Source organism: Talpa occidentalis, unplaced genomic scaffold (genome assembly GCF_014898055.3).
Source record: "Talpa occidentalis isolate TD23 unplaced genomic scaffold, MPIMG_talOcc4v2.1, whole genome shotgun sequence".
Taxonomy (NCBI): Eukaryota; Metazoa; Chordata; class Mammalia; order Eulipotyphla; family Talpidae; genus Talpa; species Talpa occidentalis.
In genome coordinates, this window is record NW_026555331.1 from 84,425,466 (window position 1) to 84,450,392 (window position 24,927).

Below are 24,927 nucleotides of genomic sequence, written 5' to 3' on the forward strand. Positions count from 1 at the left end.
TCTAGGGTTTCTTGGGTCTGTTATTGGTTTGGTTTTATCTGACCCTTTTTTTCTTTATATTCCACATGTAAATGACACCATTCACTATCTGTCTTTCTCTTTCTGACTTATTTTGCTCAGCATAATCCACTCCAGTTACATCTATGTTGCTGAAAAATGACAAGAGTTTATCTTTTCTTTAAAGCTGAGTAATATTCCATTGTGTATATAGACCACATCTTCCTAGTCTACTCATTTATCTTTGGGCACTTAGATTGTTTCTACAGCTTGGGTATTGTAAATAGTGCTGCCATGAATGGAGGGATACATAGGAACCTTCAAACTAGTGTTTTTGCATTCCTTGGTAGATACCTAGGAGTGGATTTGCTGGATCATATGGTAGTTCTATTTGTAATATTTCTTGGAACCTCCATATTGTTTTCCTAAGGGGTTGGACCGATCTACATTCCCACCAACAGTGTAAGAGATTTCTTGTTTTTGAATATTCTTGCCAACTGTAGAGTAAGGAAAAATTTCAGGCTTTTCTGCCCTCCCGCCATCAGGATAGATGATGGATCCTTGCGGTCCTGAATGCATGCCTGATGGCGGGCACCTGGAGTAGGGTGTGGGCATAGGTAGATGGGATTCACCTGGGCTGAGACTGGGCTTTTAAGGGTAGCGTCACGGGGACCCCAGGAGAAGCCGAAAGAGAAACCGAGCAGAAGCCGAGAGAAGGCCAGAGAGCCCACAGAGTGAAGACCTGCTGGGGGCTGGGAAGACTGCCAGCTTCCCGCCCCCCCAGCACCCCTGCCTGCCATATGCCTGGTGAACCCCAATAAAAGACCTGCAAAAGCCACTAAGGACTCTGACTCCTCCTTTATCCAGTCTGCTGGATCAGAAAACCTGCCCTGTGTCCATTCCTGCCCCTACACCAGCATATGTTATTTCTGGTATTTTTGATATGGGTCATTGTTACAGGTGTGAGTTGATATCGCAATGTACCATTGTAGGTTTTTTTTTAGGTAATGTTGGTTTACATTGTTGTACTTCAGAAGTGTAGGATTCCCCCACCTACCCTGCCTTCAGGTGTAGCTACTGTAGTTCCCCTTCCACCAAAGCACCCCTTGTCCACTGTGCTCTCTCTCCACTTTGTTCTTGCCTCCAACCCCAAGAGTTTTCAAGTTTATCTGAATTTTTGTTTGGTTTCTCTATATTCCACATATAAGTGATACCATCTGGTATTTGTCTTTCTCCTCCTGATTTATTTCCCTTAGCATTATCCCCTCCGGCTCCATCCCATTTGCTACAAATGGCCTGATGATAAGTGATGATGAGGGTTTTTTCATGTGCCTGTTGGCCAGTATGGCTGTTTCTATAAACATTCTGTGTGTATGCAGAAAGAATATAAGTTTCTTATTTGTTGAGCATATAGTTTGATATATTCTTAACAGTTTGAGTTTGGTAGTTATATTTTCATGACCTCCTTACTCCTATAGGGAGTATCCTGTGGGCATTGTGGCCAACAATAAGACCCGTTGCTGCAGGAGATGTCTCAAAGCAATGGAGATGGCAAAGAGCAGAACACAATAAAATTCTTCCTCTCACCTTCTTATAACCTGAGGCTATTCTTTAACTCTGCCACCCCTCCTCCTCAAAATAAACACTGGTTTGAGAAAATTAGCATTTCTCATTTTTTATTTCATTTTTTCTTTTCCCCATCAAATTAAATGCATCTGTCCCCTCTGCTTCTATAGCTCCTTCAGCTTGATATCTGGAGAGGCAAAGGTAGCCCTTATGAGTTTGCCATCTTGGCAGGCCCTACAGTTCCTCAATGCCTCTTCTTTCCCCACTCTCTACCTCTCTTCACCATCTGGCACACAGTGGAATGGGTGAATGAATATTCATGGACTTCACCATCTTATCTATTTAAGCCTTAGTTCTTGAAAACCAATTAGTGGAAGTGGAAGTCTTACTACATACAGTGGCAAGAGCAGCCACGCCTACCCTTACTCAACTCTTCAGCAGGCATCAAATTAGGGCTGATATATCCATTGAGAGACCATGGAAAATTTCCCAAACATGTTTTGTTTCTCAACTATCCACACAAAGACCACATTTGAAGTGGAGGAATTGCAAACCAGCACTGTATGTGAAAAACCTTCTTGCTGGAAAAAGAAGTCATCACTACAGAAAGGAATCTATCAAACTCTAGAAAGATGAATTTCATTTGAAGACCTTACATATTTTCAGTCCTGTTTTGAGAGACAGGATGGGGTAATAGGAACAACCAAGATGCCAATTTAAAAGGCAGAGGCATAGGGCACTCAATTCAAATCAGAGCTCAGCTGCTTAGTAATTGTGTTTGTGGTGGAGAAGTTATTTAAGATGGGCTTTAAAAACAGGTTTAGTTGTTAAAAAGAGTAGGTGATCTACTGCCTATAATTCTGTTTTGCTTACGGGATTTTGATGATGGCATTCCTTTCTTTTTTCTTCTTGTCATCTCTATTTAAGGGATTCCCCCCGCCCCCGTAATTTTAGACCCTGCAATACCCCTCTTATGATGACAGCTTACAGAAGTAGATATCATGAGTACGGTGGAGAAGTGCTATATTAAGAGAAATATTTGCTTCCCTGAGGCTAATGCCTTCCCCTGCTGTGCAAAGATTTTAAGTTTGCAGCCCTGAATGCGTGCCTGATGGCAGACACCTCGAGTAAGGTGTGGTCATGCGTAGGTGGGTACACCTGGGCTGAGAGACTGGGTTTATAAGGGTGGCGCAGTAGAGTGCAGTGTGGTGGTGTGATGTCGAGGATAGAGGAGTGCGGCAGAGAGTGACAGAGCGCGATGGAGTATGGCAACTACAGAGGGAAAAGAGCATGAAGACAGCAGGCCTGCTAGAACCATTAATGAACCTACCTGGTATGGGTTGGTTGCATTACATGGATGTTTACATGGAGGGTCCCTATATGAGAGACTGTTGTGCTAACTTTGATTGGCCAGTCTGGCAGGTTTGGGTGGAGACCAGTTCCCTCATCCATTCTAAAGATTTTCTTTGTTTTAACTGAAATCTCAAATGGTTTCATTGAGTTCCTATTTAGCACCTTACTAGTATACTCTGAGATTTTATTTAGAGGCAATTTCTCCCAATTAAAATAAGCTAATAGGTCTCTTAAATAAAGGGAACTAGAGTGACATGCAAAGCATTGCTGGTCCCTTGGCAAAGACTGAGCGCACAGCTGGAGGGTCCATGGAAGAGTTTCTGGGAAAGTGGGATAGAAGATATAGAATTTCTGTAAATAGAAAACGGACACTGATCAGTGACCTAAGAGAATGACTGGTTGATACTTCAGATAACAGAAAATCTCTAAAATCTTTCAGAGATGTTTGCTAATTCAAAAGGAGGAAAGTATAGTTCCAGTGGCTGTGTTTTCTCTCCTTCAATGCTTCATATTCAACGATTTTGAACAGTTGTTAATTCTATGCCCAAGAGAACAAAAATTGTCAGGACTGTAGTAAGTTCTTAATTTTCAAATGTGGCTTCTCTATCTTCCTATTCCTTCACATGCTCATGTGCTTCTAGTAATTATCTCCCCTTCCCCTAGCCCCTACAAGTTATCTATGGATTAGTTCACTAAAGTCAATTTTACTGAACTTAGGAGGGAGGCATCTTGCTGCAAAATAGTTTCCTTCTGAATTTACCTCGTTACTTTTTAAAATATGACTTCTCATCTTCCCTCTTCATGAATAATCTTATTTTCAACCTTTAAGTATTAACTCCTATGGCAAATGGTTGAACTGTAATCTAGCCAGTGGTAGAACCAGTTTTTTAGACCTTGTCAAGAAATGAGTCCTTACTTAGCCTGAGTGTAGCAATCTTGTGCTGAAGGTGTTTCACTTGAGTTTTCTTACCCAATTTCTCTTCCCAATGAGGAAAGATCACACTTATCTACCACCTCTGACCACATCTGTCAGTTGTCCCTTTGTTTTTCCACCCCAAAGAGATCAGTGGTTATGTTTTAGAGTAATGATTCACCTGGTGGATTCTGAGTTGTACCATTGACAAGGAGTCACCCCTGCAAAGAAACTTTGCTGTGAAAACTATTAATAAATATTTGTTGTATAGCTGAGTGAAAGGTGTATAACATCTGTTGAATAATGATTATGAATGAAGGGATGAATGATAAGAGCTGAAGCTCCAAAATAATAGTGTTTTTGTCACTTCTTTTCCTACATCCTTCCCTCCTTCTGGAAGGAATAGTCTGGTTTCTATGTGTACTCAAAGTCCTATTTTGGATCACTTTGTAGTAGGGATCAAAGTAAGTGAGCAAGTGACCATCTGAATTCAAGTTTTCCTCTTAGAAGTTACATTTTTATGGTTTCAGTGGGAAATTACTTCTGTTCCTCAAGATCACAAGGGTAATAATGTCAATTTGTATTGCCCACTGGAACACAAAGGGAACAATGTAGACCTTTCTGAAAAAGCTCTCAGATCTCATGAGGCCAACAATTTTGGATGTCATCGCTTAGTGTGAAGAACCTACAAATTGCTCTTGTTCCCCTTTATTAGTTTATCATTTAATCCTCATTTTTTCCATTTCATGCTTTTCAGATTTGAAAATTTCCAATAGTGGCTTTTATGCATTCTAATGATATTTAATTAGTGATCATTTATCCATCCTTAGTCTCTCTCCTAAACTATATTAAAAATCAACGATTGTAACAATTCTAATGACCGGGTAAGATATTGGACAGTTCAAGTCTGGTCCCAGAATAATGAAAAATCAAAAAACCTCAAAGAACAATATAAGGAGATGATACTTTTTTGTCCTTGGTTTCTTTGCTGTGCTTCCCAACCTTATGGATATAAGTTGACATTTGTGTGTGGGTTTGGCTTTATCAAGACTACAAGAACTATGCCACAATTTATATCAAATTGAAGACTGAAGACGGTTATGTTGACAGAAATAATAACCTTGATATTTTGCACATGGTTTTCTAGTCTATACTTTTGGCTTCTCTTTCTTGCTGCTGAAGTACAAGCCAGATGGGATGTTAGCAGTCCATGGCTGAAATGGAATGAAAAAGAGGACATGGAATGAACAGGAGGCAAGATGAATGAATGGACAGATGAAGAATATATTTTTTTAGAAAAATAGGCAAATGTACATCTTTTTGCTTGTAACACACTCTGTATTAATTTATACATATACATAGCATAAGCATTTCACATAATTTTGACACTATGTGCAATTCTACGGCAAGCTGTTTGGATTTTTTCAGCCCCTACTATATTAGCACAATAACATCTAGAATATCTTAGCAATATATTATCACATTTGTACTAGAGCTGCCTATAATACTCTGTTTTTCCATGTTGTAAACAAAAATAGGAATACCACTACATAAATACTATGACTGGAAAAATACCTTCTTTTCAACACCTCCCTTACATTCAGTAAAGGAGACTTAAACTACTTAGTATCCAAAATGCATTTTCACTGAAGAAATATAATTTTCTTTGGGTGCACAAAATATGTAACCAGAATAAGTCAATATTTTTTTGTCCTTCCACAACTAAATCATTTCTGAAAGGTAGTGGGATAGGATGACACAGATAAGATTTGAGATTTGGAGGCTTTCAATGTATCTCCTCATTTAGCATGCAAATTATATAATGGTAACTGATTATGTTGCAAATTCACAAATTAATTTCAGGTGCCAGCAATGATACTGGTTCATTCAGGGATTTTCAAAGATTTTTAAGGGAGGAAGTAAAGAGTGATGTGGGAATATAATACTGGGTTTTAATGAGAAACTCTACTATTATCTTAAATGAATTGGTATATGGTCAAACCTGTAGCAGTTACATTTTTTTCCTCTTGTTTTGCTAATAGCAGCAAACAAGAGGTCAACTAGAAACTGATTTCTAACTAGCCCTAGTGAATCTTTCTGGAAAAGACTAAGATCTTATTAAGCTTTAAGCTGGGTGGAAGGCAGTTAATGGACTTATATGGAGTCTTTTAATTACCAGTCTTAAGCAAATTTATCTTTTACTGCTAGATAGCACCCAAGGGCAAGAGGTAATCTGCTTTATAAACCTTGAAGTGTTTTGCTTTATAAATCCTAGAGCTTAGGAAACTCTCTTTAAAGAGAGTTTTCTCTTCCACTAGGAATTATATTTTTGGCAGTTTTGTGAGAAATTTAGTGATGGATTCTTTGTGACCTCCCAACTTATAAACATTAGCCACCAAAGCACATTCAATGTGAAAGTCACTTCCTCAAAGCAGTTAGAAGCTGCCCATTGGACAGGATTATCCAAAACCAAGCTGAGCATACAATGTTAATACACCAATTAATAAATTGGTCCATCTAATGATTCAAGCAAATTGTCTCTAAATTTCATTGTCATTCAAAACATTACATCTTCCTACCAAAGGCAGTTCTTTTTCCACACGTGCTTAGTCATCTCTGTATTAGAAAGTCATTTCATCTTGCAGAGGTCATGTAATTTATACAGCTTACAATTGTGTGGATGGTAAAACATCTGAGTAACATCAGAATTGACTGAAATTAAAAAAATTAAAAATCTGATCTATAGCCAAATACAGAAATATTCTAATTCAAAGTCCAGTTAAAAAGAAAACTATTGACAGCAATTTTAATTTTTCAAAGGTATAAATGGCTCAAGGTTAACAAGGAGCACCCTGTATCTGAACAAGATCAATTTAATTGTGTTTTTGTTGGACACTTTGCTTGCACTACTATGACATCTGCATCTCAGTACTGGATGAAAGATGGAGTTCACAAGTTGCAGTGGGAGACTCCATTCCTAGCCTGTCTCCCACAGCAATAGTACCAAGTATAACTTTCTTCAGATTCACTATGGACAAATTTGCTTAATAATTCTTCACAAATGATATGTTCAGCTCCTGGGAGGATGGGGATCACTTGGAATGCATGGTCTGTCTTTTTCCCAGGAAATGAAGGCTCAGTGATCACGATGCTGCATTTGCTTCACATTCAAGCGGATGACTCTTGCTCAATGATTTCCAGAGCGATGACTTCAGCACCCTCGTTGCCCAGGTTGTTGATGGGCCCATTCCTTGGCTCCTGGTGGCAGATGTAAACAGGGAGGTTGTCTGCCTCGGCAGCAGCTGCAGCAGCGGCAGCAGCAGCAGCAGCAGCAGCAGCGTTGGAGACATGGCGGCTGTTGCCGCTCATCCAAGGCAGACCCCATTGGGTCTTGAGTTGGGCCCATTGACGCTTCAGGGTAGTTTGCACCTGGAAGGGAAAAGGGAATCTTGTTTTCATATAATTGTCAGAAATGACTGGAGTTAAGTTTTTGAACACAATTCTTGGAGTTTATCAGAGGTGAGAGGGGACTGAGTGGTAATTCTGCTCTAAAAGGCTGAGCAATGTATGTTCTGGAAGAAGAATTTGCAAATTGGAGAAGTGAGTTACTTGCCTGAACTATTGTTGACAGGATGGTGGTGTTGGATCATTTGGGAAAAGAAATGAAAGCACCATCAATGGGAGGACCATCCTTCAGAATATGTTTTCAAATACACAAACATTTATTAAGGGTATTAATAAGTACTTGGTATAAGTACTTGGTACTCTCTACTATCGCTGCTCCCTTCATCCCTTACACCACACTCCCTGAAAGAGCCCAGGCTTCCTCTCTATTTTCTGGGCTTTTGCTTTACATTTTGCAGTAGGGAGAGCTACAGAATTCAAGAAGAGAGTAGACCGATGATATCTGAAAGGATTTATATGTAACCACAAGCTGAATATGCGTAGGGAGAGCATCCCATTGAGTAATCTTTCAGATAAAACATGAGAATATTTAGCTTTTTGCCATGTAATGGAATTCCTCCTTTAGCACCTCTTCAAGAACCAAGTAAATATTGAAATGCCTGGAGTAATGGGTTGCAGTGGGCTCTCTGGATTAGCAGCATCAGTATCAGCTGGGAACAAATTCCCTGGCCCCATCCTGCCTATTGCATGGGAAACTTTACTGGTAGGAACCCAGCAGTTTGTATTTAAATAAACTTTCCAGGTGATTCTGATGCACATTCAAGTTTGGGATTCCGATCTAGAGCAAATAAATTTTTAGTTTTGAGTCCTAAAGCTGGTTTTCCTGAGTCTCTACAAAGATAATAGTTTTGAAAACCAGGCTTTATTGAATGGAATAATGAAGTTCTAAATAGAAAAGTGTTCTCTTTGCATAAATAGTAAAAACATTACTGCTTTTAAAATAGAGTTTTACTAAAAGCTGTAATATGTACAATATACCTATTAATCCTCTAGAGCGCTGCCAAAACAACATTCAGCTCTGCCAAAACAACATTCAGGCAAAACCCTATCACAATGTTATCTCAGATGCAGCTGGAAACTAACTTCCTGCAGCTAAGAATGTCCTACCTGAGTTTAATGTTGTAAGACAATACATTCACAGAAGGCCCAGCTGAGACCCAGATTCCTAAAATCCATGTAGCTGTGATATTACTTTTGGCACATAACACAATCTCTAGGTTATTAGAAATGTCACATTTGTACCTTCCCCAGTAACAGGATCCTAATTAAAATGGAGATGGTTTCTTTATTTCAAAAAGACTCCAATGGACTAGAAACATTCAATTGTTGAGAGTACCTCTAGGTGTGCTTTCTTGCCTGTCACTTCAAACATAGCATTATAGTACAGACACAATAAATATTGAGATATTTTTATAAATGCAGGTGATCCCCTCTTGTTTTCAAGTTAGCCCTATTTTGGTATTATTTTAGATGAAAAAATTTATTTTGTATGCCACCTGAAGCAACTCAAAAGGCAAGAACATATATTCACAGAAATTGGAATAAAGATGGGGTGACCTAAGTCTTATTTGTTTTTACTATTTTTTTTTTATATATAGCAAGAGACACTTCAATATCTGGTAACAAAAGGATGTGATTCATTTCTATCTCAGGTTTCTCGTCTAACCCCTATCAATAGTGAACACATGATATATTCTTGCTGAATGAAAGAGAACGTTGATGGTAAATGGATGAAAGAAGGAATAAAAATGTACCAATTAAAAGGGAGAACAGGAGCAACAAATCTTGGGAAGTTGGGGATAGGTCACAGAGTAGCAAAATAGTCTAGAGGCTCACTAAAAATAGATGCTAACTAAAGAAATAAAGAATAGAGACCATATTAAGTACCAGTTGATAACAGTTAGAAAATGTTTCTAATTACTTACAGGAAAATGATATGTTGATCCCTTAATGAAGTGTGGTTTAACTTAGTATAGAACGATTCTTAACAGTTAATTTAAAATATCAAAAATACTTTTATATTCAAAGTTGCTGTGTAACTCAAAGTGTATTAACAAAAAGTCATGGAGGAATTATAGACACAATGCCATGGAAGATTTACTTCGTTGAGAATCAGGAAATTTGGATTCTAGTCCTGATTATACAGCTGTTATTGTGACACTGGGCAAGTCATTTGTTTTCTGCAGCTTAGATTTCTCACCTGAAAAATGTGGGAGCTCTCAAATCATGTTCCCTGAAGCCCTGGAAGTTCTCTGTATGAATTTAAGCAGATCCCCTTTTATGTTTTATAAATTGGGCTCCCAGGGAAAATTTCTTTGGAAGAAAGGGCAATCTGGCTAAAAAATCCTGGAAACACTGGTCATATAGCTCTTCAGATTTTACTCATGTAAATATTCAGAGCATAATTATTTATTGGAATATCCTTCCTTTCTGACTCTTGAGAGTGATTTTCAACATGTTGAGTAAGTGCTATGGCACCAACCAGCAAGTGAAAAAGAAGGCAGTGAGGCAGCTAGATAGTGGCTGTGCCTTAGTGAAGGGCTGGGTCTTCCAAAGGGAATGAGGACAGAATTTCTTTTTCAATGGGCATTCACAATAGCTTTCACTATTCTGCACAGGGTGGGGACAGTCTTAAGGTACAATCCAAGGAAATTAGAATTTTAGCTGCCTCTCTAGATAACACCTGCAAATGTACCATCCAAATGGGGCAAGATACAGTTTGGAGTAGGGTAAAAGACATGAGATCCGGGGAGGTCTACTGTATGGGACCCTTGGAAAACTGGAAAGGGCTGGCTTTATATAAATGAGTGATTGCATCACATGAAATGCATGCTTACCTCATTGTTGCATAAGCAGTAGATAATCGAGACAAAGAATCCCTGAAAAAGAAGAAAAAAAAAAAAGGAGTTATTTTTGTGTGCATTTTGTTGTTCAGTAATCAATATAAACAGACCCTAGAGAGGAGCATTTCACAATTTCAATAGCAAGTCACTCGATGAACAACAATGCAACTCATATGCAGTGTTACTGCAAGAACATTCCATTAGAAATGCATTTTTTCTTATTAAGATCCTATTGTTTGGTTAAATGGATAGCTCAAGTCAATCTGGTTAATATGTTACTGTGTTTAACATGGAGATTTATAGCAGGAAATGCTGATTTTACTGAATTGAAAAAAATTTTGTACTCAAATTTTTTTAAATTGAGGTCTTATAGAGTTTAGTAGAGAAATCTTTTGTAAGTACAAGCATCAGAGTGTACAGCTGTGGGTTTGTCCAAATGTCTCATGGTGAACTAACACAGTATCCGAGGTACAGCTACTCCTCTCTCAAATAAGGAAATGGGCTAAGTAACTTCTGAGGTGCTGGTCACCACTCAGGGGATCTCTTGTATCCAAGCTTTAATTATCTATAGAGAGAGTCAAAGCAGTAGTTCAGATTACTAACATAATCCCTGAGCTTTATTTTCAGCCCTATAAATTCTTCACATTAAACCTCAGCAGTAGAAACTAGAACTACTTTGAAATGTGTAATTCAGAGGGCCAAACTCTGTCCTAAAACTGTGGCAGACTCATTGCATCCTAAGGATTGCCATGTCCCAACCTCCCGAGACAGCCAAGAGACCCCCATTCTCTCCCACACAAAACCTGGATATGCTTCCCTTTATTGTAACAGAACTGTCACATGTGAGTTCCTGATATCCTCCTGAGCTATGGATGCTCTGTGCAAATGCTTTGCACCTCATGAAAAACAATTTAATGTTTATTACTGAAAGGAGGGCCTGAAAATAACTATATGGATGACCAGGGAGAGTATGTCTGGCTGGGACCTGCTGAGAGCCATGGGGGGATGCAAAGGCAGAAGAAAGAAAGTACCTCAAAAAAAAAAAAAAACCCAAAAACAAAAAACTGGTTCCTTTCACAGTTTTAGCTGGGTCCATTGATTTAATTATGAGATTCAGAATGAGATTTCCTGATTTTGTCACTAACCAGAAAAGTCTATTTCTGCACTTTAAGGTAGTCATAATGATATTTACCTAACACACAAAGAGCTTAATAAATGGAAGCCATAATTTTTTAAAAAAAAATTCTGGATTAGACAATGTGAGGATATCAGTCATACCTGTTCTCTTGGGTCTTCCTGACATTGTAGGAATGGTTATATTGGTAGACATTGGAAGGGTATATTTAAAGAGTCGTCTAAGATATTCTGACCTTTCTAATCAGGTGAAGGTAGTGAAATGCAGTAACTAAAAACTGGGCTCCAGCAGGAGGGAAGAATTTCCCAGCTCACGATCAAATGGAGGCAATTTATACTGATGCAAACATCTGCTCCTTTCCCCTTTCATGACAATAGCGGCTATGGGACAGGCATCCACATTTGGGAATCGATAAGCATTGGTTATGTTGACCTTCGAAACAGTCCTCAAAAGCAAACACAAATGTGACCCTCAAGGTACTGGAGAGAGGAAGGAAAGGTTAATGGATGGACCATGAGAACGGAAGTCTTCTCCTTAGTGCTGTGATGGGTTAGTCCCTGGACAAATATTTGTCTTCATAAAGGTATGTTCTCATAGTTCATACTTTCCTTGTTTCTTTTTTAGTGTAATGATTTAAAAAATGGGAAAACAAGCAATGTGAAAGAGAGGAACTACATCCCTTTCAGTTTACATGTATTCTAAAGGGTCTTTCTAATCACAGTTGAGCCTAAGAAAATAGTCACTCTCCATCTACTAGCTGAGCAAATAGTTGAATAAATGCACAACTGGCTTCCTTACCTGGAAATGAATCAGAGAGTGCATCAGGTAATCATAAATTTTCGCAAGTGTCTTGTTGGAAGGTCTCCAGGGAAAGACAACGAACTGGATCCCCAGCAGGGGCACCAGGACCAGAGTGGCCCTCACCGCCTTCAGGTACATGTGCGATTCAGCATGTTGGTTTTCTCTTATTTTTTTCACGAGCACCCGGACAATGTTGAGCAAAAAGAAGAAATTGACCTGCAAAGATAGCATGTTATGAGCAAATCACGTCTGTCACTACCACCTAAGGACACCCACTTTCCTCAGTTATGTTTATCCAGTGTGAGGAGCAGATGCTGCCTATGAGGGAGTAAGAGACTGTCTAGAGATAAAACAATTTAGTTGCAGAAATGTTTATAAAATACTGTTGGGACACCGAGCATCAGTGTGTATAGCCAAAGACTGTTTCCAGAGCTGAATTAACATTTTCGGGTTTTTTTTCCTAAAGGGGAAAATATTTTCCATATGCATGTAGATGTATCAAGTTTGACTCTACTGAGGCTGTTTATTCTTTATTTTCACTTATAATTTTTTAAAGAGAAGTCATAAACGACATATTAGATGTTGCTTTATTGTCTTTTCTTTATGAAGATTTCACCCTTAGCCAGGACTACTGAAAGTAAAATGAAGACAGAAAAATGTATTTGTAAAGTGTGTGTAGTGGAGACAGCTAACTCAGCCTTTTTAAAAATAACACTTTAAAAATATTTAGCATATTCATCAGTAATTTTTTTAATTGAGGCAACATTGGTTTACAACACTGTATATGATTTGGGGGGACAGGATCACATCTCCTGAGATGTGTGTCAATTCACCATCCCAACCACCAAGTTACCCATAGTCCTTTACCCTAGTAGTAATACTTAAAGAAAGAAAATAACTTAATTGGGGTATAATGTACATTAAATAAAATGGATTTTAAGTTTACATTAGAGAATTTTAGAGAAATGGATGCATGTGTTTAACAATCATACCAAACAAAAAAGTATTTCTATCATTCCAGAAATTTCTTTCCTACCTTTGCAGATGAACATCTCTACCCCCAACACACATACTTTAAGCAACCACTAATTTCTGTTAACATAGAAATGGAGTATTATATAGTATGTACTCTTTTGTGTCAGTATTCTTTGGTTTAACATATTATCTGTGAGAGTCATCTATGTTGTATATATTGGCATTCCACTCATTTTTATTTATTACATGAATAATTATATATAATTTGTGTATTCATTCTTCTGTTGATGGAAATTGAATTGATTTCTACAATTTGATTATTATGATGGAATAGGCTATATTTGTAAATAAGTCTTTGTATGAACATGTTTTCATTTCTCTTGAATAAGTTATCTAGGTATGGAATTATTCTTTCATTATATTAAGTGTATGCTTAACTTTATGGAAAGCTGTCAAGCCATTTTCCATAGAGGTAGCCCATTTTATATGTCTAGCATTATATATGAGAATTCCAATTGCTCTCCACCTTTCCAACACTTGATATGGTCACTCTTTTTTAAGATTAACCATTTTTGGTTGGTCATAAACTATTTTTTATCTGTAAAGATAAGTTTGGAAATGGAAGTTGTTTTAAATTTTTAATTGATAATTTATTTTTAAATGATTAGAATGACCTTTCTACTTGGAATAGACGTAAACGTGATTGCCAAAAAAAAAAAAAAGAAGAAGAAAGGAAAGAAGAGAACTTCAGTTATAATAAAACTCTTATGAGGTATTATAAATGTTCAAGACCTGAGTCTGTGGGGCCTTGTGAGGACAGTAGGCTACTAAGTATGACACATGTCTTTGGAGAAGGAAAAAAAAACCTGAATTTGCATTAAAAAGACCAGGAAATTTAGAGCAGTATGAATGATAACCCAATGTGATCAGCTGCTAATGGATGCTTTTTCAACGCAAGAACACAATCTAGACTCAGACGGTTTTTATTTTCCATACGCTTATCCAAGTTAAACAATGACTTTGAGACCAATGGGAAAAATGGCTAAATATTAAATTTGATGGCTCTGATATGTCCAACGTAGAGTAAGCCATTGGTAGAGATATGGAACTTAAAGATTCAGATAGTCAAATTCTTCCCTTGACAATTTTTACTAGTTATGATTTTGGGTGACTTTAGTGGAGTCTTTGGGTCTAGTTTTCCACATGTGTAACACAATCTGTTTTGAAGGATTGGTGTTAGGAATAGTATGTGTGTAAAGTGCCTTTGAGTGATCAGTGGTAGTTGTGAAGATGGTTCATGTAACAAAAATGAAATAAGAAATGGTTTTGCTTTGCAGAGCCCTGGGGAAAAGGTACAGGGGGATTTTGTGGTCTTTTTTACTTTCTTTATTGAAAAGCAATACCTATTTACCATCCCTTAACCCACTGGTATTTGCTTTTAACTAGGAGCATTTAGTTATAGATTTTTTTAAAAATAATATTGTTGTTAATACATGTACAGAAATGAATTTTCACCTCCAATTATATTAATGTCATTTTTTTTTAATTTGAAGACTATTACATCAAATTGTTATCATAGATTATCATTACATTAGCTTCATTTTGAAGCTATGAAACATATGCTGCATTTAGCAATCTGTACAGGGATTCTCACAAAGAGATAACACTGTTAATAATGGATTTAAAAACCAATTCTTACCACTAATGCTGCCATGACAGGGCCGTGGATGATGTAAAGCAACTGGGTCTCCACACTCAGCCAGCAGCTGGAGAAAAAGGGGGGAGGAACACATGAATACAAATGGATTTTCATACAAAAATGTTAACTTAAAATCTACCATAACACTTACTTGTCATTGAAGTACAGCGCCCTAGTAACGGCATGGATAGTGGTTGGCACCAATGGGAACCCTGAAAATGTGAAGAAATACAGATCACACCTGGTTTCTTAGTCTCAGACGTAACTACGGTTACATGGAAAATGGTAGTTTATTTCAAAAATAGTGGCAAGTGTAATGTCTCTGTCAAGATATTTCCCTGATGTTTTTGCACAAATGATCTCTGGTGAAATCAGGTAAAAATGCTCTTGGTTAGAATATCATTTGCTTTCAGAAAGTTTGGTTAAGAGCATTCAGGTAATTAAAAGCCTTTCATAAATTATCCAGTAGGGTAAGCATGTTACTACTCTCATTATGAGTATTATACCATTTTTATGTCAGTGATGATGATGATGATGATGATGGTGTTAATAACTACTAATTGAAACCAGAAAGCTTTTCATTTTGTGTGAGCTGTACTCTTTTTTGGGGGAGGAGATGGGTCAATGTATAGGGAGTGCCCTGGGAAGCAATAGTTGGATTGTTTAGAAAGCAATGCTGTTCATAGTATTTCTTCTAGGCTCCTCCCCCCCACCTGTTTATATTACATACATTGATTCTGTTTTCTTTCAATAAGAACACTTCAGAGTAGCTAACATGTTGCCTACGTTCTGACTGCAGAAACTTTATTAAGGTAACTTAATATCTATCTACTTCCCTGATTAAACTTGAAGAGTTGGTAGAAAAAACAACTTTGAAATTACAAGCAGATCAGTGGAGATAGTTTTTGGCAATGCATTATCTCAGGCTATATCTTTTTATGTAGATGAGGAACAATCACCATAACATTATATTCATTTCAGGTGTACAACATAAGGATTGATATTGTATATACTGTCAAAATGATCACCAAAATAAGTCTAGTTAACATCCATCACCACAAATAGTTAAATAATTTTTGTGATGAGAATGCTTAATATTTGCTCTCCTGGGAACTTTTAAATTGGCAATGTAGTATTATTAACGACAGTTACCATGTGATATAGGTTCTATCTTTTTAAAATGAATTTTCATTTTATAAATGTAATTTAGAGTTGGGTTGTGATTCATGTAGAAAAAAGATTTTCTCTTTTCTCAGATGTACCCATGAACAGTAGAAACTTACTTGATTTAGTTTTGAGGTTTATAGCATTTTTAGAAATTAGCATCAGATTAAGAAATGGGTCTCAAAAGTGAATTTTTTTCTGTGAATGATATGCAAAAAGAAAATGCCTCAAAATAATGAGGTTTCATCTATGAAGGACCTCAACTTCTAAATTCATGAAACATGTAATTCACTAGTAACACTGATTAAATGTTTCAATTGAAGGAATTCTGAGTGTGCCTATTTACACAAAATATAATTGTGTTTTGTTCAGTGTAGTTCTAACATCTTTCCCCTCTTGGTTTTAAGAACAATAACTCATTCTCTGGATTTATTTTGAAATACACATTTTAGAATTAGATAGCGAGAGGGCCATATGGAGATTTCACTCCCATCTCATCGTTTTGTAGTATGGAAAATGTATGTATGATCATTAATATGAAGAGGCAGGTAGATCTGTATCTGCTCATTTCTAGGGCACTTCACCTTCCTCCAGTCACGATGCCTCTTTTCATGCAGTCTGTCTTTTCTTTCTTCTTCCACTTCTCTCTCTGACCCTCAAGAGTCAGAATAACCCTTCTGTCCTACTAACTATGGTGTGGGTTAAAGTACTCTTCTCTCCCTAGGATTCTTTTTTGAAAGGGACTGAATAAATTCTATTTGTTTATTGTAAATGCCCATGGGGAGAATTTCCTTCTTTGATTTCTAAAAAGGAAGAACTAACAAGGCAACAAATCAATCTGAAGAAGGTTTTAAAATAAATGATTTTTTTCTAAGAACTAAACTTCAGCATGTGAAGTTGCTTTGATTTGAGAGAAATCGATCAATTATCAGTCCTGTACAGAATAGGATGGAAGATCCTATTTAAAGAAGTAAATGTTCACTTTCTTTTGAGTAAAATGTCACTACCAGACACTTTTCACTCAGATAGTGATGTCTCTTACAATCTTTGAGATCCTTTCTAGGTCCTGGGGTTGGTAAAATTATTCACAGCTGAAATGAATGCATGAGAGTAGCATCATCTGCAAAGTTAGATCTTAGCACATAGGTTTCTTGGACCAAATCTTCTGCTCCTCAATTTCATACTCCTTTCAAAGTTTATGCCTTACTACTTGATATTGTAAAATTTAATATCATAGTGTTTTAATGTGAAAGTAACCTCAAAAGGACAATAAAGAGGTTATTAAGTAGAATATTATTTTTTGTTCCATTAAATTCTTTTAAAACTTTCTGTGAAACTTTCTTCAGAAGTTATTTTGGTTGTGTTTTTAATTGTTTTCTCCTATTCAAAGATAGTGCTTTAAGTTCAAAGAGAGGGCTATTGCTTTAAAATATGTTATCACAGTTGTCTTTCAAATTTGCTCTCAGAGTTGAGATTGGGTGGTGTGAATTATAAATCTTAACATTCAGTGGCATGGTGTGCACGTGTGTATGTGCATATGCAAAAATAGAGAAAAACAGATTTAGCTCTGGTATGCTAAAAAAAGGGTTTTTCCCAAACATTTGTGAAAATACTTCCAATTCTTTTAAATTGACAATCCTGTTTACCTCACCGATTGCAATGTTTTTTAGGATTTTACTTGACTCATCCTGATAAAGTTTTAAGTATTTTGTGATTAAATACTTAGATCCCATAATTATTTTACTTGTATTCATTACCTTCTTTTTGATGCAGCTGAACAGCTTGTCCCTTTTTTTCCTTTGAATTGTTTATGTGTGTTAAGCAGATGTCTTCATCGAGTTGTCTATGATGATGCCAAAAAGTTTTGTAACTAATTCACAATGCATCATTTGGAAAGAGACATATAAATTGTTCCTTCCATGATGCCCTCATCTCTGCTGAATGTCACAGGCAAGAATAAATTTGCAGTATTTTTCTCCCATGGAAAATTTTCTCAGTGTGGTAGAAAAAAGTTTTTGAATAATCGAAACTGGTACAAAAAGTAAGTTGTACACTTTATTTCAAAGGAAATAATTAAAATGGAATCAGAAATGCTGTGTGTGTGTGTGTGTGTATGTGTGTGTGTGTTTTGTGGTGTGTGTTTTTGTGTCTTCAACTGGAAGACATGTGACCAAGAACTACTGCTATTGTCATGATCAGAATTGCAATTGGAGGCTTTAAAATACACCCAGATGAGTCCTGGCAAGACAAACTTTGGAAGACCAAATCATTGTGACAGTATTATGAGCCTGAGAAGGGCAGGGAAAGAAAAGTTTAGCTTCTGTGGATGGCTGGAGCTAAAAGAAATGAAAAAAAAAAAAAAAAAAAAAGACCACTTTGAATGCACTGTGGCCTATGTTGGAGACAGGGAAGAGCAGGAAAAACTAGTATCTGTTGTGGGTTGAGGAGCATAGTCACAAGACTGATTTCTAATTTCACTGGACTGTTAAAGAAACAGGATGCTGGGCTTGCTCCCTACTCTTGCGGGGCAACAATCTACAGATGAGGTGATTTGGGGTGTCTTCTAGATGGCTGTCTAGTTCACTCCTCTCCCATTTGTTTTGGGTGGGTTACTCATACTCAGACGTGTTTGCATTATATGACAGTGTCCTCCCCCTCAATGTCCTTGAACCATAGTCAGCCCCTGATTTCAGTTAGGTCAATCAGATGTTCTTGGCCTGATATTCAAAATTGGGACTTACAGACAGACATTTAATTTTCTCTGTGTACCTAGAACAGAAAAATATGAACTCAGGAAGCTTTGGGGTAGGCTGTATTTACCATTAGGATTAGGGGAGTAGAGACCCTGTAGTCTATTGCCTGTAGAGAAAGAGAAGAGTTAAAGCATATACTTGGAGAAAAGCAGAGACAAAAGACAGAGGGAGAGTGCTTCTGGCTGGTGCCAAGGTACACCTTTTAGTAGCCTAGTGACATTTTGGACCTTGACTTCTATGAAATACCCTAGATTCTGATCACTTCTCTTTTGGCTTAAATTAGAACATCATATTCTCTGTTACAAGCAACCAAAGAATTGTGGCATCGTTGCTCACCTCTGAGGCACCCAAAATATCTGTCTTATTAATCCACGATTATAAGATTATCGCGTTGTGTTTGAACAATGTATTTGACTAAAATCCATATATTCCTATTAAGGAGGGCTGTTATGGGAATACATACTGCATGGAATCAACCACAATATAGACTGGAAAAGACATTGGGTTCCTTGTATGACTTCCCAGACACAATTCTATAAAGTAAGTAACTGTGCTTTTCAGACAGGGGTTTAAACACAAAGGTTGATGTTTTTAGAAAACCTTTTGGTTAGCTTTCCTCCTCATTAAATCCTTCCTTTCTTATCAATATTTTTAGGGTTCTCCAAAATGCTGCATTAAAGGGCATACTTAGTTGAAGGCAAGCCATATAGGCTTTGCTCCAAGAGTCTTAATTACCCTTTTATGGATAGTGTGGGCAATTTTTGGCTCATCAGTCCGTGTGGAATGGCCCACAGCTTCCTTCTCTGGTATGGGAGTTTCAAGGATGTGTTTTTATTTATTTATTTCATAAGGCAACATGTTTTTGTTCCTAAGCTTTTTCTGTCTGTTTGCCTTACTGTCTATCTGTTCCCCTTCAACCAGAGGGAGCTGGACTTTAGCAGCTATGGGAGATTGCAAAGAGTCATCAGAGACCTCAGCACCTCACCTTAGCAAGTCGTTACAGATGGTACTTCTTAAACAATCTAAATGTAAATTTTCAAAGTCACTACTATGTGCTATGATGTCAGGTAGGTTCTAACTGGGAGGTTGAGGTGATGATGTCTAATGCTCAGCTGGAGTCCACTTCCTGAAATTTCACTGGAGGAAAACTGCTGATGGGTTGACCAGAAGGAATGTTCTTGAAGGTTAGTGGGGTCAGGGTAGAGGAGGTACAGAAGACAATATATGAAATTCTCCTTAATTCTACAAACAGGTGATTAAAAAACTGATGAAGGTCTAATCACAATCAGGACATGTTTTTGTTCATCCATTAGCTGGGTTTGCTTCCTAAGGACATTCTCTTAATCACTCCCTCCTCTGCACTTCCCTCCATGTTCACCATAGTCTGTATGAGCTTAGTAAAGGACTTCCACCAAGTTCTCTTGGAAACTGAGCTCTTTCCACCACCTGTGTCCCACCATGCCTAAAGATGCAAGTTGTTCTGTGGCTGAGACTAGAAGAAGACTGTAAATATTCAAAAATACTCAGCTGAAGAAAATACATACCCCAGCCCAAGAGATAATACCACCGCATTTGATGTTTGTCAGTAAACACAGACACCACAATGAGTGTGTGAAGATAGATCCCTTCGCAGAGCATCCAGAAATAATTGCATGCCATCATGTACTGGTGAAAGAAATGCAAAATCTTGCAGCTCACCTGTCAGAAAGAAATGGAAATACTCAGTGGAAGACATTGGTAAGGGTCTGGCAGTGGAAGAAAGAAATTGTGAAAATGAGCCAAAGGATCTGCTTTCAGCTCACAAGGCAATTTCCCTAAGCATTTGTCAACACATGCCACCCTTATGTCCACAAATCCAAGTGACAGTGATATTACAAGTACCTGGTATTACATATAAACAGCCTACCAGGGCGATGGGGCCATGTTCCCCAAATGTTCTTTTCTTGTTACATTCTGGTGACTTGCACAGTTAGGTTCATTTTCCTGTAATGTGTCTGTAGCTTATAATTTTTGATAGTATTCAAGGAGTCATCAGTGACTTTTATGGCCCTTTTTCTATGGCCAGGGAGGCAAATAATCCGGAGATTGTTAATGCTGCTCCTGAAGTTCACTGATCTATCGATGAGGATTATGTTCCTGCAAGCCTCTGGTTACATTTACTAACCAATCACTGTATAACTTTGTTTTATGGTTTTTTGTTTTTTTTTTTGCTTAAAGACATCTTATATAATACATATTATCGATTTGTTAACATTAAATTCATGGTCAATAGTACTAACCTCTGCCTCAAGGAAGTATCTCTCTGTAAGTCATATCACAATTTATTTGTGCCTCAGAAAACTAGACCACATTTCTGCACTATTTTATTTTTTTATTATTATTTTTCTCTCTGCACTATTTTAAACAGTGAAATCACCAACAGAAAGCCCACAATGAGAAAATATACCACTAAATGGACCATGAAAAGGGCCTGTTTACAGTATGAGAACTGAAACAGGAAGACAGAACATCGCCTTCTTTGACCTCAGCAGGGATTGTGAGTGTGTCAAATGACTCAATTTTTTTGCCTCTGCCCTTGTCTGTGAATGACCATGAAAGCATTGGGGGTATTGATTTTGGAGTTACAAATAATTAGCAAATCAGCACATTTGCAAATATGGAATCTGTGTATAATGAGGATCAACTACATTTGGGTCCAGCGTAAAACACTGCAGTAATAAAGGGCTTGAATATTCACAAAAATTGTGAAAATCACATCTATGAAGTTTTTTCCATATCTCCTGAACATAATTAGATAAGTCTAGAATGTTTACAAGATTGGTCACCACTTAGATCAGTGGTTCCTAACTAGGGCTGCTTATCAGTGTCATTTGGGGAGCACTTACAAAAAATATATAAACAGACCTCATCTCCTTTCTGTGTTTTCAAAATATCTTTAAGGATTTCTAATGTAAATGCCTAACTAAAAACCCTGTACTCAAGATATTCAAGGTCATTTAAGTACATTTAGCACATATTTATGGAGCAACCACTATGAGGCAGAACTGTGTGAACTCTCAGAATATCAAGATGAATAATATATAGTCACATAGTCCCTGACTGAATTATGACCCTTCTATCAATGCTGTTTCTCTTTCATAAAAAAATACTTGCAACATCTCTCTCAATGGTAAAACAGAATATCAGGTGAATATTTTCAAGGTTTTTTTTTTTTTTTTTTACATGGTTAGATAGAGTAGAATACTAAGGAAATTTTAAGATGTTTCGGCTTTGCTTTGCTTTTAAAACAGGCAAAGAAGAATTCAAAATAATAACTACATAATTCTTAAAGGACTTATTCTTTTAGAGTTAGATTAAAATGCATATTTTATCACTTTTTACAGTTTATTTGTGCCTCAGAACACTAGACCACATTTCAAAATAGCGGATAAGTCTATGCAGAAGGTATGCTTGTGTTTTTATCTTGATTCCTGGACTAGGTCCTGGGGTTGCAAAGATAAAGTTTAGTGCTGCAACTAAGAAAGTCACCTTCGGTGAGGAGATAAATGCAGAAACAAATATATGCAACCATACATGATTTCTTAAAAAGGTAATTTCTGCATCCAGCTTTAAGATTTAAGAATTCTTTCTTAGGTACATAACAAAGCCCACTACCTCAATCAGAGGGGATAAATAAATTGGATTGATGGGGTCTGCATTATTAACATTAAATAATCCATTCACTTTGAATTTGTAGATACTTCCAGAGTTGAACGCATTAATGAAGATTATCATGCACTCTGTTCTTCCTCCAATTTTTGCATCATTTGAGGACTGCAATGCAGACTTCTAGCAAAACGTGTGACCTGCTATAAATTCACTTCTCACAATTTCATGGACAATACTGAAGAAAATGGAGCACATGCAAAGAATCTCTCTCCTTTTCCTTTTGTTACTGGAGGCTATCACAAGTTTGGAAACTTATGGAAATTAAATCAATTTCATCACTTTACACATAATTAATAAATAACTCAAAATAGTGAAAAATTAGTTTGAAATGGTATGAATAATACTAATTCCAGACAACTTTTGTACTGAATCAAAACTGCCAAAGTTATTCTGCCAATTCTTTTAAAAAGCAGAAATAAACTTTGCTACGGGTTCAGAGTGATCTCTGGTGATTAAACATGTTTATTTTAACATCTCCTGAAGCGTCTAAAAATGTTTTCTCATGAGTTCATTTCAACACAAAAAGAAGGATACAAAAACTCTATTTACTTGAGCAGGGGAAGAAGAATCGATTTTTTAGATATTTTACTCAGAGCTGAAGACATTTTAAAAGACCCTGAATAAAATAAAGAATTGTGGTTTATGTTGGCTCAATTTACCAGGTTAATTTTTTTGTTAAATTTCACTTAATGAGCATCTAGATTACATATTGAGTGAATATGTAATTGCTGTTAAAAATGTGTTTGCCAAATTTATCTCTCTGTCTCATTGTTTCGCCCACCTTCTCCCTCAGAATTCAAATCCAATAATATATTCACAGAAGGTGAATAATAGATGCTTTCTAAACCTGAATGAATATGACTTTGAGCAGTGTATATAATATTGCGCATTGAAAGTATTTTAAATCCTAATTTGATTTTTCATCAAGTACCCACACAAGAGGTACTTAACCAAGATTTAACAAATAAATTCCAGGGTCCTTTTGCCTTAATAGTTCTATTGTTCTTGCAAATGTCTGCAAAGATCAGTACATATTTGAAGGGGTCAGACTACTGGTAGCAATAGAAAATGTACAACAGCTGAAGGATCCCTGTGGGCACATACTGAGGCTTTGTCATGTTCTTCTAAATATTCAGCAAGGTATCTTTAGAAAGTAACATCCCTAAGGTCTACTACAACCTGTCACTTATACCCGGTGGCCTTGGTAAATAGCTCTTTTGTACAGTGGTCTTCAAACTGGGCATATGAATTCTTTGCAAACACTCCAGTCTTCATGATTTGAAGTTATTCTTAATATAGTCCCAGTTTTGAGATAATGTTCAAATAAAATATTTTAAAAAATAGAGTTTCCTAAGAACTTGATAGTTTAATTTTGATAATACACTGGCTTTTCAGTTGGTAACAATGGTCTACCTTTCGCAATCATTTACACTGCACGCAAATCATCCAGAACTTTTCAAGCCCCCTAGTAAATGAAAAATCCATAATTACTTTTATTTACTCATAAAGGGGTGATAGAAGAATTACATTTCAACTGAATCCAATTACATGTAACATTAAGATGGATGTTCTCCACTGAAATACCATTTATGTATGTGACTGAAACATTTTTTCACAGTGGCCATCTTTACAGGAAACCTGTTCAGAAGTATGTATTTTTGCTGGTCCCCTTATCATTTCAAGTAAAGGAGAACAAACTTTCGTCACTTTCAAATTTACTCAGTGTCCCTTCTCCTCACCTCCAAACTCTGGTTCATTAGGAAGTAAAAATTCCAGCAAAAATACACAAATGACAGTAAAAAGTCCTGCTTTATAACTCTTGATCAATCTGCCGTCATCCATGAGAAGGAATTTTAATTTTGGGCTTTTTCTTTTTAAATTGAGATATAGTTGACCAGAATAGTTTTAAAGTAATGTTACTGAAGAAGAGATTTTAGAATTAGCTTTTAGTTTCATAAGAAAAATATTTACAAATAACCTCATTCTTCAGGCGTGATTGGAAGTCTGAGTATTTTTTTCTTTTTCTTTTTTACATTTTAAAAAGGACAGGTTTATTAGGAAAAGGAGAAAGGAGAGCAGAGAGCTGCTTGTGCTTTTGACAGAAAGAAGTTTGTGAAAAGAAACCTTTTTCATAGACACATGCATAGACATGAGCAGGCAGTCTTGGAATAGAGCAGCCCAGAAATGTGAGTTTATTTCTCATTCCTGGTAAACATTCTTGAACAAAATAGGAGATAGCAGATCTGATGAGATGAGGGATGTTGAAGAGTTTTATTTCCCTTACTTAATTTTTTGAAGTTGTGAATTGTGATTTGAGATATATCATGTGAGAATGAGATATCTGAATATTTTAGAATGTAGTTAAAGAAAGTTGAATTATTTTATATTTTGTAAAGTCAAGGACTCCTTTTTCTCATCTTTTCTATTGCTTTTAATTCTGAAACACCGGTTTTATAAAATTTCCAATAAGATGCAACAAAAGATTAATGATGTTATTTATCACTGCTGCTTCCTCCTTATACCTGGTCCTTATCATTTTGGAAGCTATTTTAAAG

General features: G+C 36.7%; 1 protein-coding gene across 1 annotated transcript in view; it reads right to left on the reverse strand.

The window, feature by feature from the left end:
* Nucleotides 1-5,107: 5,107 nt before the first annotated feature.
* Nucleotides 5,108-24,927, reverse strand: part of CALCR (calcitonin receptor) — a 125,931-nt gene continuing 106,111 nt past the window's right edge. The window contains exons 9-14 of the mRNA XM_037507967.2: nucleotides 20,209-20,362; nucleotides 14,899-14,959; nucleotides 14,748-14,814; nucleotides 12,071-12,289; nucleotides 10,132-10,173; nucleotides 5,108-7,258 (exon numbers count right to left, since the gene is read on the reverse strand). Of these exons, the coding sequence (XP_037363864.1) occupies nucleotides 6,998-7,258; nucleotides 10,132-10,173; nucleotides 12,071-12,289; nucleotides 14,748-14,814; nucleotides 14,899-14,959; nucleotides 20,209-20,362 (804 nt within the window). The 3' untranslated portion in view covers nucleotides 5,108-6,997. The remainder of the gene's footprint in view (nucleotides 7,259-10,131; nucleotides 10,174-12,070; nucleotides 12,290-14,747; nucleotides 14,815-14,898; nucleotides 14,960-20,208; nucleotides 20,363-24,927) is intronic.